The sequence below is a fragment of the Balaenoptera borealis genome (genome assembly GCF_965194805.1).
Source record: "Balaenoptera borealis genome assembly, chromosome: 17".
NCBI classification, from domain to species: Eukaryota; Metazoa; Chordata; class Mammalia; order Artiodactyla; family Balaenopteridae; genus Balaenoptera; species Balaenoptera borealis.
Genome location: NC_138876.1, coordinates 60,401,791 through 60,416,199, shown reverse-complemented (window position 1 = coordinate 60,416,199; position 14,409 = coordinate 60,401,791). Strand labels below are relative to the sequence as shown.

The 14,409-nt window shown below is 40.0% G+C and overlaps 1 protein-coding gene across 1 annotated transcript in view; it reads left to right on the top strand.

Moving 5' to 3' along the window:
- The first annotated feature begins 2,786 nt into the window (after positions 1-2,786).
- Positions 2,787-14,409, top strand: part of STMN2 (stathmin 2) — a 50,825-nt gene continuing 39,202 nt past the window's right edge. Inside the window, exon 1 of the mRNA XM_082363646.1 lies at positions 2,787-2,947. Coding sequence (XP_082219772.1) covers positions 2,929-2,947 — 19 coding nt within the window. The 5' untranslated portion in view covers positions 2,787-2,928. The remainder of the gene's footprint in view (positions 2,948-14,409) is intronic.

Below are 14,409 nucleotides of genomic sequence, written 5' to 3'. Positions count from 1 at the left end.
GCATTCAAAGCTGCATATTACTCATGAGGCTAGAAAGAAATTTTGAAAGGTGGTTGGACAGAAAGCTGCTAAGAACTTATTTCATTCATGAGAAAAATTCTAATCATTTCTATAAAATTAAAAACTTGCCAGAGTTTTGTACCTGTACACGATTTCAACAATGCACTATTTTTTAGCTTTAAAATGCAATGGAATTAGAGATTATTTGTCTATTTCTCAAACGTCAAAACCACAGATTCTGTATGGACTTAGATTGAAGGAAGTTTCAGTGAAGTCACAGAAGAGTTAAATTAACAGTGATGCCCCATGATGCAACTAGAGATTATAATACTAAGTGAGGTAAGTCCAAAAGACAAATACAATATGATATCACTTATATATGGAATCTAAAATGTGACATAAATGAACCTATCTATGAAACAGAAACAAAATCAGGGACATAGAGAATAGATTTGTGGTTGCCAAGGGGGAGGGTCGTGGGAGAGGGTAGGAGTGGGAGTTTGGGATTAGAAGATGAAAACTGGTATATATAGAACAGATAAACAACAAGGTCCTATTGTATAGCACAGGGAACTATATTCAATATCCTGTGATACACCGGTCAGAATGGCCATCATCAAAAAATCTACAAACAATAAATGCTGGAGAAGGTGTGGAGAAAAGGGAACCCTCTTGCACTGTTGGTGGGAATGTAAATTGATACAGCCACTATGGAGAACAGTATGGAGGTTCCTTAAAAAACTAAAAATAGAACTACCGTACGACCCAGCAATCCCCCTACTGGGCATATACCCTGAGAAAACCATAATTCAAAAAGAGTCATGTACCACAGTGTTCATTGCAGCTCTATTTACAATAGCCAGGACATGGAAGCAACCTAAGTGTCCATCGACAGATGAATGGATAAAGATGTGGCACATATATACAATGGAATATTACTCAGCCATAAAAAGAAATGAAATTGAGTTGTTTGTAGTGAGGTGGATGGACCTAGAGTCTGTCATACAGAGTGAAGTAAGTCAGAAAGAGAAAAACAAATACCGTATGCTAACACATATATATGGAATCTAGAAAAAAAAAAAAAAAGGTCATGAAGACTCTAAGGGCAAGACGGGAATAAATACACAGAACTACTAGACAATGGACTTGAGGTTATGGGGAGGGGGAAGGGTAAGATGTGACAAAGAGAGAGAGTGTCATGGACATATATACACTACCAAATGTGAAATAGATAGCTAGTGGGAAGCAGCCGCATAGCACAGGGAGATCAGCTCGGTGCTCTGTGATCACCTAGAGGGGTGGGATAGGGAGGGTGGGAGGGAGGGAGACGCAAGAAGGAAGAGATATGGGGATATATGTATATGTATAACTGATTCACTTAGTTATAAAGCAGAAACTAACACACCATTGTAAAGCAATTATACTCCAATAAAGATGTTTAAATATATATATATATATATATATATCCTGTGATAAACCATAAAGGAAAAGAATATGAAAAAGAATGTGTATATATATATAACTGAGTCACTTTGATGTACAGCAGTAATTAACACAACATCGTAATTCAAATATACTTCAATAAAAAATAAATTAAAAATAAAAAAGCTCCATGAGAGCAAGTCCTAAAATCTTTCTCACTGCTCTATCCTCAGAGCTTGGCACATGGTAAATGCTCAATGAATATTCATGTGAGTCAAGTGAGAAAGAATGAATTAATGAATGTCATTCATTAAGTGAGTAGGAAGGAATTAAGGAATATCTTGTTTGTAATGAATCACTTTCTGCAACTGGTCTCAGAGACCCTCACATTGCTCAGCCTGAAATGTGGACACATCTTTCTTTGCCCTGTACCAATGGTGTTCTGGATCTCAGAAAAAATCACGCCCCAGATCATGCCTCTCGGCTCCATTAAGCTTTCAGTGTAAAGGGTTCTCCTTAGAGCCCTGGAAAGGTCACTGAAGTTTCTACCCATGTAATCCTACATCTCCAGGGTAGCATGCCATCCACCCACCTGTGGCTCCTCCAATGCTCAAGCCAACCAGTCAAGTTGGTTCTGCCCTGTTACCAGTCGGACAGGGCCCAGACACAGGAGGCTAGCTCTCATCCTCTTCCACAAAGTCCCCAGGTAGACCATAACTACTTGTCCTTATTCCCAAGCAACCCAGGCAGCCCCTTCCTTCTGTGCCAAAAGTAGAAAATATCAGGCCTTGCTCTACTGAGAGATCCTCAAGAGCCCAGAGACATCTTAGTTCAGCTGTGCTAGGAGACAAAGGACAATAGTGCAGTTCTCCTCTGAGTTACCACCATAGCCAGACATGAGGTCACCCTGAGAGACTAGAATCTACCAGAGACATGGCCAAAGGTGAAAGAGGAAACATGAACGAGTAAAAACAGTGTTGAAACAAATGTTTCCAGCAGTCAGCATGGCATGAAGAGTTCTCAGTCCTCTGAATCCCTTTCCTTGTTTTATGTCTATTTGTTCAATGAAACACGCGCAAATCAAGTCAAGCCTCCTGGCTCCCAGGTAGGTACAGCCCAGTTCTTAGCTCCTAGAAGGATTCTGGGCTAAGGCTCCACTCAACTTGGACTGTACTATCAGGCCCCCAAAACGGGGGGAGCTGCCAGGGAAGGACTGATTTCCATTTCAAACTGCATTCTGGTACTTTGTACTCCAGCACCATTGGCCGATCAATATTTAATGCTTGGAGATTCTGACTCTGCGGGAGTCATGTCAGGGGACCTTGGGAGCCAATCTGCTTGAGCTTCTGAGTGATAATTATTCATGGGCTCCTGCCTCTTGCTCTTTCTCTCGCACGGTCCCACTCTGCAGACTCAGTGCCTTATTCAGTCTTCTCTCTCGCTCTCTCCGCTGCTGTAGCTGGACCCTCCGCCTTCGCCAACGCTCAGCATCTGCACATCCCTACAATGGCTAAAACAGCAATGGGTAAGGCATCGCGCCTCGTTCTTCCTCGGCTCGACCTGGAGCCCACCTCTCACCCTCTCTCTTACAGCTTGGAAGACATTCGGAGATATTTTATAGAGAAAAAGACATTACTGTTAACATAGCAATCGGGAAGGATGGAGGCCGCTCTGGGGTTTGAGGGAGGGCAAAAAGGGGATCCTTGGAAATCTAAAGCTAAAGATTTTTTTTTTAAAGGTGGAAGCAGGTAAGTTGCCGTCCCATGGGTAGCGAATTTATTCTGTTTCCCTATTTAAAATTGGGGCGCAGTCGTGGGGGGGGAGGGGTCTACTCTAACTGTATGCCTTAAATGGGGTTAAGGGACATTTTGGAAAGTGCTTTGTAACATCCTTTATTTCTTCTCTAGTTAAAAAAAGAAAAGAAAAGAAAGAAAAAAGAAAGAAAATAGGGGAGAGGAAAGGGGGCGGGAGAAAGGAAAAAGAAAAACGCAAAGTCAAAGCGGTCCCATCTAGGCTGTTTGAAAGATGGGTGGAGACGAGGGAGGCGGGAGAAGAACCGGGCAAATGTATGGCATTGTCTGGTCGGAAAAACTGATAGTCCTGGGGCGCGGTGCGGAGAGGTGAGGGCGCGGGGCGGGGTTGGCGGTGGGGGGGAGACTTACACTCCTTTGTTTTAGGGAAAGGGAGGGGGAAGGAGAGAGGAAGTCGGGAGGGCACGGAGGGCGCGGGTGGGCAGCTGCAGGGGCGGGGAAGCGCGCGGTTGGGGAGGGGTGGAGGGACAGCGGTTTCGCAGGCTCTGGGGTGGGGTTTCTTTGTGTGAGGACGAGCTGTCCCGGGGGGGAGGCACCTGCAGCGCTGGGCACACAATGCGGACGGCCCCACCCTTTGCGGAGCCGCGCTGGCGCCCGCCCCCTCCCCCCAACCCGGTGCCGCGGAAAGGGGGCCGGGTGCGGAGCGCAGCGCGACGCCCAGGAGCCCAGCCCTGGGGAGACAGCAGCGCCACGCCCGGAGCCCCGCGCTCCCGACTCCCAGCCTCGGCTTCCGAGTGAGACCTGAGCATTGCCCCCGCCTTCCCCACCCTGGCCTCATTGTTCCGTTTTACAGAGAGAAGGGGGGAAAAGTGGGTTAACGTTTTTCTTTTCAAAACCACATTACATAGGGTTATTAGACATAAACGCGATAAAGCCTTCTTTGAACTCATTTGATCGTTTGGGGGGAAAGCTTCTGGAACCTAGATACGAGTATACATAATAATACAGACACAAAAGGGGTCAAGGTCTTAAATTGAGGCAAGTGAAGTATCTGTTTTGTAGGTCAGACAGGGCCACATATCGGCAATTTTCATAGGCTCAGCCTGTATCGGAAAGACGGTCGAGACGCAGAGACCAAACAAGGTTCCGGATCCAGGGCCTCCATCCCCAACGGGTCTTGCGCCTCCAGTGCCCCTCGGTTCGGCGCTCAGTGGCCCCGGGAGAAACAGGCAGGGAGGGACCCGAGGTCAGGTGGCGGCTGGAAGCACCCCTTCCGCGGGATCCGGTGGGGGATGCGGAGAAGGGGGAAAGAGGCGAAAAGGGCTCGCTCTGGTCAGCTCCGCCCTGCCCCACCCTCCCAGGCGGAGCCGGAAAGACCTCAGGCTCAGATACAGGGCAAGGAAAGGGGGCTGGGGAGGGGCCCTTGAGAGGTCTGCCGTCCTCGAGTCCTTTTTTCCAGCCCCGCAGTCCAGAACAGACCGGGCGCCCCTCGATGTGCGCAGACAGCGGGCGTTGCTCCGAGTCCCAGCGCCGAGCCCCTCCCAGCCAAGTGCGTAGCTTTGCGGAAAGGCCGGCTCGAGCCCCGCCCGGCCACACAAAGGCGCGGCCCCACCCCAGCCGGCCGCGGGACCGCAGAGGTGACCCCTTCCCAGGAGCGCGGGGAGGGTCTCTTCTCGCCCTCCCACAGCCCGTGGAGCATGGGGCTGTTTCCCGCAGCCAAAGCCCACGGTCCACGCCCTGTTCTCCATGCTTTCCTGGGTGGAGACCCCTTGGATGGTCTCGGTAGGAGAGACCCTCGCTCCTCGAGCGAGGGCCTCGGCCCCACCCTTCCCAGCTGGGGCCCAGACCCGACAGCCGCTGGCCGGATGGGGGCGCACGTGGCGAGCCGGCGAGTGGAGCGCAGCCAGCCCTGCAGAGCCCCGCGCCGCGCCCTGCGCACCGCTCCCCAGGGCTGGGCGCTCGCCCGCGTGGGTGCAGCCGGGAGAAGGGTTTCTGCGCAGTGTCCTGAACTACCCCGGCCTCCCGCGGTTTGCGGTTCGCCTGGCAGTCCGGCAAGGTTCTGAGAATGGGGGGATGGGGGCTCTCTCGCTCTGCGCTCTGCACCTCCACCGAGAGGTTTCTGCTGCAGGAGGGCGTCTGCAAACTCAGCAGCAGCAACATTATTGCTAGTATTTTAAATTATTATTGTTTCATGACTCACCGGCCATATTTGTTCAAAAGGTTTGAATGACTGCATCTGAATAAGGATTAACCCTTGTTGTGCTCACTTTTCTTTTCTTCCTCCTGTTCCCAACCCCCCTCCCAAAAAAAGAATGCGTTCCCCCTTTCATTTTACCTTATAAAACAAATACATGTTCGCTTCCTTTAGGGACTTTGTACGTTCATGTGGGTCAGATACAAGTGCAGGTGCTTGCTTAGGGCAGGGCTTGTGTGCCAGAGATTGCTGGAAAATTCTCCGCAGAGAATTGTTTGTGGCCGCAATGGATGAAAATATCCGTATATAATTGAAATATTTTGATCTTCACCTTATAGTCCATAGACCCTATCTACAAATATATAAATATAGGTTATGCACAAAATTTTAACTTTTTGTTTTTATTGCTAAATTCTTCTTCCAATTGCTGATTCTTGATACGGACTCAATTCTGCACAGAAACATGGATGGTGAAATAGCCACCATCCCATTAATAAAAATCCCACCCCAAATATGACAAACGCAAGGGCCCTTTCTGCCATGAGTAAGCAAATCATGAAAAGAAGTACAACCTCTGCATTATTAAAATAATGGAATTTGAAGTCATTCCAGTTGCAAAGCATAATCAGTTAATCACCAGGGCGGGAGTGTTTTCCTGATTCATTAAACAATTATTGTATTCAGCAAGATTGCACTAGGTGCATATAATATTCCCTGTTATCTTCTCTAATGAAGTGGGCACCTTATAAATGGATATATAAATAACTAGAAGTGTAAAGAGGAAGATTTTGTCAAATTTTCAGGATAAAATTGAAAGAGAAATAGCAGTAGTTTATCACTTAATCTTATATGCATAATCTTATATGCATAGTTCGTACCAGGAGAGTAAGCTGAGACTGCAGTAAGCATTACTGACCCAGTGTAGCAGCATTGCTGACCCAGCGTAGCTCAAGGCAGGTAGCTGGTTTAATGATATAAATTAATACACTGGGTGGTGGTTGTCTACCTACGCATGGTAAAATTCTCTGAAAGAAAATAAATTTTTCAATGATAATTATCAATGATTATTGGATTGGATGGTTTGTCATATTAAAATACACAACTTTAAAGTTAATTAAAATTAACCATGGTTTTGTGATGTGACTTACCAAATAATTGTACTAAATTATTCTAAGGGGGAAGGGAGTGTTTTTATTGTCAGAGCAATTGTCTCTGCCCTTAATCATTAACAGTTTTAGCAGAATTGTATTTGTTGCATTAAAAATACTTTTACTTACCTTCATATTCTTTTAATTGTTAATGGATAGATCGTGGAATAAGCATTTAATCATTTGGCACAATATATTTACCTTCAAATAACTTGTTCTCAATGGTGAAATGCTGCAAGAGGGTACATTTTCCTTAGATTCAAGAAATGTCCTCTCAGTGTCATAAAGCCGGTTCACGCAATAAAATAGCTTTCCTCCCTGTAATTTAGAATCAAAATAGTTACTCAATTCTGTGAATATTTAGTAGTAGCTATTAAGCAGAGTTTTAAAGTTAAATCTGTACAATTAAAAATGAAATGGAAGATAAATCAATTACATAATTAATTGAGGATTTTTGTCATTGATAAATCCAGACCATCCTTAGGAAAATTCCTGATTTATCGGTCACCGATGTTTTTTATTCCAACCGACTATACACCCACCCCAATAGCTCACTGCTCACACAGGCTGGATGACGCTGGCCTCAGAGCTGGTGGTTACCTGCTTTGGGTGTGGCCACCCCAAGCTGTTATATCTAACTCCAGCTCACACCAGTTTCCTCTGAGGTCTTAGAAAAACACACATTATTCTGTTGTCAAAGAACCTGTGACCTTATATGAAGAATGCAAGAAATTTTCCAGACAAGAAAAATAAACGGAATCAGCCAGTGACCCAGATGTTTCCAGAACCAAGGCTTGGAGTCTGCATTAACTTTTCACCCCACTAGAGGGCAATCAGGTTCTCCAAAGAAGTAGATTGATTTAAACCCTGTTCCAAATACTTGCTATTTAAGAACGTCTTTTATCTGGAGCATTCAATTGCTTATTGGATAAGTTTAATGCCATGCTTAGCCTAGTGAATGAAAAGGGTTTGTACACTTTTTCAAGGAGACGAGATGAAATGAGCCATCTTCATAATCTGGAAGTAGGTGTAGGTCCTGGTTAATTATTCTCTGATGATTTTACTTTCTAGTATCATTACATTGTTACTGTAATATCATTTATGTTATTAGGGAGTTTGTAGTGGATAAATAGTAGATGGTGGCCAGCAGTACTATCAAGATTATATAGGAACAGAATGTTTCAATGTTTAAATAAAGGAATAATTAAACAAAAACATTGTTTAGTTATTCATTTATTTAAAATGTGCTCAGTGTTGAGGACACATCTGAATGTCACTCACCACTTTCAGGGAGATGTCAAGTTAGTAGATAAAGCAGGTAGATACAATGTGATACTGAGAGGGGCCCCCCAAACAGGCTATTACTCTTTTTCCCACTTCTTGTTTTTTTTTTTTTCCATTTAAAGGATACCTTTTAAACCAAATCCAGTGTGATTTCAGCTTGAATATTCAAATCTAATGTTATGTCAGCTTTCAATAATTATTGAGTACCTCCTTGTAGTTTTATTATTTAGTAGAAAATTGATGTTAATTTTAATGAAATAAGAAATCGATAAGCATAAACTAATTTTTAGGATTATCAAAAGTGGATTTTTTAATGTTTGCAAAGGTAGGAAATTCTTTTTCTCTTATGTCATGTAACTCTAATCCAACCGTAAAATATTTAATAGGTTCATATTACTATGCTCCCCAGACTTTAATATGCATGTGAATTACCCTGGATTTTCATTAAAATGCAAATTCTAATACAGAAGGTCTGGTTGAAGCCAGATATTCTGCGTTCCTAACAAGCTTCCAGAAGATGCCGATTCTAGCCACCAAACACATCAGTTTAAGCAATATAAAATTGTGATAGACACGTTCCTTCCACAATAAGCTCTGGCATTACGTCTTAACATTCAAGTCTATGGCAATCTTTACAAAATATTTCACCTCCAAACTCATATACTTAGGGATTTTATTCCTCTGGGAGTTATGTGTTCTGTGCCATCATTCTCTTTTAATGGGATTTTTGTAATATATTCATATTGCAGGATTCAGCAAAAGACCTTCAAGAGAAATGTGGAAATAAGAATTTGACTCTGTTTGGGGGGGGCAGTGTGTGTGTAAGAAAAAAATGAATGTGGCTTGCAGCACAGTTGAGAAGGATGATAAATCAATACTGCTAGTTTACTGTCATTTACAAAACAATGCACAGAGCAAAAAGTTCAATTCAGAAACTTTTAGTTATGGAATATCGTGCAAAAGTCTGTAACCCCATTTACAATATGGCTAATTCATTGCAAATACTCTACATACTAAGGAAATTAACACAGAGGATTGAGCAGTCCTAAAGTTGTCTCTCAACATATCCCATACTTACTACTTACCAAATTATCTAACAGAGCATTTCTTCCTGGATACCACATGAGCAAATTATTAATACTTTATTGAGTATGGCTGCATATTTGAAAACAGATTACATGTGTGTTTTCTGCTTACTTAAGCCAATAAAGGACCTCCATTATTCTATACTAACTTTCTAAGAAAGTCAACCTAGAGGTAAAAAATGGGTCTTCAGCGATTATCATCAAAGATGTATTATGTCAGTCCCGGCATTCAGTGGGTGGGTGACCCAGCAAACATCACCACATCTCGGGAAATGCTCTCCTGCAAAAATGATACTATGCATGAAATATCTCAAATTAGAAATTTACCATTTCCCAAATAGGGCACTAAAAACATGGTCCCAAATAAAACTGGCCATAGAGATAAGAGGATATACTGTTTTTCCCCATGAAGTTGAATTAAGCCTCAAGGTTATCCATCCCTTTGTTCCTGTTGTTTTTAACTGTTCATTTCAGGGTCTCTCAAAAGCTAGGAAACTTTCAATTTTTGCAACTCCTGGTACATTTAAAAAGGAAGAAGACATGCTAAGCCAGCATTGTAAAAGTAATGATGTGTGTTTTAAACGTTTAATCCTAGCAGTCTGTTGTAGCTGTATGTATACTTCATTTGGAGATAACAGAAATTTAAACTAGTGGACCCTGAAGAATGAGGCAAAAAATTTCCTGACTGGTCCTTCAATCAACAATTTTCCTGTGACATTGCTTATTTTCAAGGATCATTTCTCTGGCATAGAAGTAAATTTCAGAGTGTCTATAAGAAGTTACTTTAATTTATTGCTTTCGTCCTTATATAGTATATATAACATGCTAGGCACTAAGCACTTTACACATATGAGCTATGTTCATCATCCAATAATCCTAAAAAGTAGGTACTATTACAGATGAGGAAACTGAGGTGCAGAAAAGACGAATGACTTGCCCAAGGTCACACAGTTATTCAGATCCAAGATTTGAACCCAGGCCTTCTGGCTCCAGAATCTTCACCTTTAACCAGTACCCTTAGACTTCAGAGGTGTTCTCATCATGGGGTTTGAACCAGTGATACTGCTATTTTGTTTAACAAGCCTGATGGTCTTATCCTTTCTGAGCACAGATCCACCTTGAAGATGAAATACCTTCAAATTAATGACTATTTTAATAGCTAACCTGGGGCCTGTTAAAATAATTGCTGGGATTTAGGCTTTTGGTGAAAGAGAGCTATAAGGCTTGGGGGCTCTAATGTGTGGAACCACCTCACTTTCTGAAGGCTCAACTAAGAACACTGCAGGGACTTCTCTTGTGGACACAGTGATTTTTTTTCTGGAAAAAAAGAATTCTTGACTTAATCTAATCAGTATCTTCCGGTTAACACATTTCAAAATGGGCTCTTAGCTGGTTCCGTAGACCCTAGATGTTTAATCTTAATAAAGATGTTTAATCTTTGTTTTATGAAATAAATCTAGAGCTAAAAGAGAGATACAGCCATGGCATTCACATTTAACATAATCATTAGATATTACTTCAAGACTTTCTCCATCTTATTACCTCAAAAGCAGACACTCAGGCAAGAGACATCTGCGGGGAGGCTCTTACTCCCTTGCAAACATTTTTAATTATCTTTTAATAAAGGAATCAGGTCTGTCATTTGTCAAGGAGACATCTGCAGTAGTAAAACCTGTGTTTATATAACCCATTTTTATTAGTCATGATTAAGATAACATTTTGTGTACATTTGTTCTCACAAAACACTTTTATGTGAATGTAAAGGTTAATTAATGCATTTCAGCAATCATTTTGCTAGTCATCTGGAAAGGTAGCTTCTCTAGGAATTGTACTTAAGAAAAGAAGCCACACATTATACTATAAAACCATAACAAAATTTTAAGGTTTTTCTCATTTGCAATTTTGTTGACCTCCAGATTAAAATATTTAATACTCTGAAAAATTATAAGATTTTAAAAATTTGTTTTTGTGATCAAAAATAATTACAGTTCTTGTATAGTCCATTAAATATAATATTATCTGGAATTGATTTTTTTAATTGTAAACCAATGCCTATAAGTATGCTTATTTAGCAGTTACTCTTCTGGAATAATTGTACTTTGGATGTCAGAATTTGTAAATCATCCATTAGCACAAGTACTTAGTATCACAATAGATGATCAGTAATATGAATCTGTCAACCATTTAGTTGTAGGTCTTTATATCTGGAAAAGAAATGGATGAAATTCATCTAAACTTAGTTCCACAAATACTCATACAAGAAAGCATTTTAAAGTTTACATTTTCATTCTACTCCCTCTTTCGGAAGATTTTTTTTTTCTATTAATGGCAGCCATAAAATTTAATTTCCATTCAACAAAACTGCTTACAGTAAACCTAATAACAGTCTTTCAGTTTGGGCTTCCTAGTAAATAGAAACCTAACTCACATGATAAAGCTCAACGGTATAAAACATTTGACTGTTGCAAAACTGAGACCAGAAAATCACATCAAGATGTCACTTGTTACCACTTCCAGACTCTAATGCGGAGGGCCACCAACCATCTCAGGCAACTGAACAGCAGCTAGAGTTACTGTAGCGTGCCTTGGAACCCTGCTTAGGAACATAATTGTCTTTACTACTGCGTGGTTCTTTTTGTTCCTGACACACTAGTATCTACTGTTCTTTTTGTTCCTGACACACTAGTATCTACTGTTGTTTTTTAAGTCTATGAGAAGTTAGCATACTTCTCATAGTCATTGTTCAAACACATGACAAATTACCAGAGTTGATTCTAGCCTTTTCATGCACAGATTACATGATCCAAGACTCCTGTCGCTTTAAAAATCATCTTTTCATTCTATTTCTGACCTAATCTTTACTTATAGAATAAAAAAAAAAAAAAAAAGGAGAAGATAAACACAGAAGATTGAAAACATTCAAAAGAAAAATTGGATAGCATGATCTATCAATGTGGGACCTTGTAGGTCTTAGAAAATACCCACCTGTGCCATAATTTTTAACCTTCCTATAATCCTTATGAGATGGGCATAGTATACATGTTACTCTGTTTAAAAATGAGTAAATTTAAGCTCAAAGAATTTAGTCAAGTTCACATGTGGTAAGTTTTAGAGCTAGGGCCAGAACACAGGTCTATGTGTGTGTGTATGTGTGTGTGTGTATATATATATATATATATATATACATATATATATGTAATTTCACTGATGGAATCCACAAAACAAATGAACAAACAAAACAAAATAGAAACAGAGTCATAGATACAGAGAACAAACTGGTGGTTGCCAGGGGGCAGAAAGGGGGCTTGGGCAAAATAGGTGAGGGAGACCAAAAGGTACAAACTTTCAGTTATAAAATAAATAAGTCACAGGGATGTAATGTACAGCATAGGGAATATAATCAATGATATTGTAATAACTTTGTATGATGACAGATGGTAATTAGACTTATTGTGGGAATCATTTTATAATGTATAAAAATATTGAATCAATATGCTGTGCACCTGACACTAATACAATATTGAAGTCAATTATACTTCAATAAAAAGATATAGATATCTAATATATATTAATATATATTATATGTATTAGATAGGATTAGATTAGATATGATATATATGAATATATCTAATGTATGTTACATCTATATTAGATATGATAATATATAATAAAAACAAAACTAATAAAATGTAGCACTTTCTTCTGTCCAGTAACAATATGCACAAGTGAGGAAAGGCACACACTAAGTGGGTTTACCTTCAGTCTAAATTTATTAATAGTTAATGGCATTCGCATAGCACAGGGAGATCAGCTCAGTGCTTTGTGACCACCTAGAGGGGTGGGATAGGGAGGGTGGGAGGGAGGGAGACGCAAGAGGGAAGAGATATGGGGACATATGTATATGTATAGCTGATTCACTTTGTTATAAAGCAGAAACTCACACACCATTGTAAAGCAATTATACTCCAATAAAGATGTTAAAAAAAATAGTTAATGGCATTAACTGCAGTAAAATAGATTCAAATACCAACTTTGTTCTGAAGCCTATGCTAGGTATTGTAAAAATATAAATAATCATGGTCCTTACCCTTGGAGAATTTAATCTTTTGAAGAAAACAGGACCCTGTACATACAAAAAAAATTAATAACCAGTAATTGTAGCTTGTAACTATAAATAGAAGTCTCCACCATTTTAACAATCTTATTACACTACCCTACAATATTATGAGGCAGCATATAATGATGTACTAAGACCACCAATTAGGAAATACAGAGAGCCACTCAAATGCTATAAGAGACCTCTAGCGGATAAGAGGTGGGTATGGGGATTAGATGGATGTAATTTTAAATCTTGTTCCACCTATTCACTAGTCGATAATCCTTGAGTGAATTATCATTTCTGTATTACAATTTTCTTGGTTATATCTCACAATATATCTCAGGTATAGCTCAGTTATATCTCAGGGGGAAATAAGACCACCTAAATTACACAGTTATCAGACAGAAAAAGACAAATACTGTGTAATATCACTTATATGTGGAATCTAAAAAATAAAAAATACAAATGAATGTATATGTCAAACAGAAACAGACTCACATAGAAGATAAATTTGTGGTTACCAAAGGGAAGAGGGAAGTAGCAAATTAGGGATATGGGATTAACAAATACAAACTACTATGTATAAAATAGATAAGCAATAAGGATAACTGTATAGCACAAGGAATTATAGCCTTTATCCTAGTAAGCTATGATGGAGTATAATCTGCAAAAATACTAAATCACTATGCTGTGCACCTGAAACTATTATAATATTGTAAATCAACTATACTTCAATTTTTTAAAACATCACATGGTTGTTGAGAGGATTAAGTAAGCAATTCAGTGTTAAGCACTTTGTAATCCAAAAGAGTAATCCCCTTCCCTGACACCCTAGATGGATGATGAAAACACTAAATAAAAATATTAATTTAAAGTAAATAACTAAATTCTTATACTTTGTAAATTTCTACATGTAATAACAAATTTACTGGAATTACTTGGAATTTAGGAAATGAGCATCACTCAATAATTCTTTGTGGTAGAGGGAGAACTGATGTGATATTTATGACACAGCCGTCAATATAGAACACCTCCAAGATAAATCCATTCCAGGTAATGCCAGAATTAAAAATACATTTCTTTTGCATTTATTTCTCATCTCATGTTTCCCTGTTATACTTCATATCTCATCCTCCTTCAAATACATACATAGCTTCAATAAAACTAACCCTTCTTGCCTACCCAGTAAGGCTCATCAACATAAAATGTCACATTCAGTAGAAATAAAAGCTGATTCCAGAAACATTAAAATGTAAAAGTCTTCCCTGACGTTTCTTGGAGAGCAGGAAAGGGGAAATTATATCACGTACCACACACATACACACACACACACACACACACGCACACGCACACACAGAGTCTCTTGTTTTTAAAATCTTCTTAACCCATCAATTTCACCCAAATCTCACATCACTTGACTGTTTCA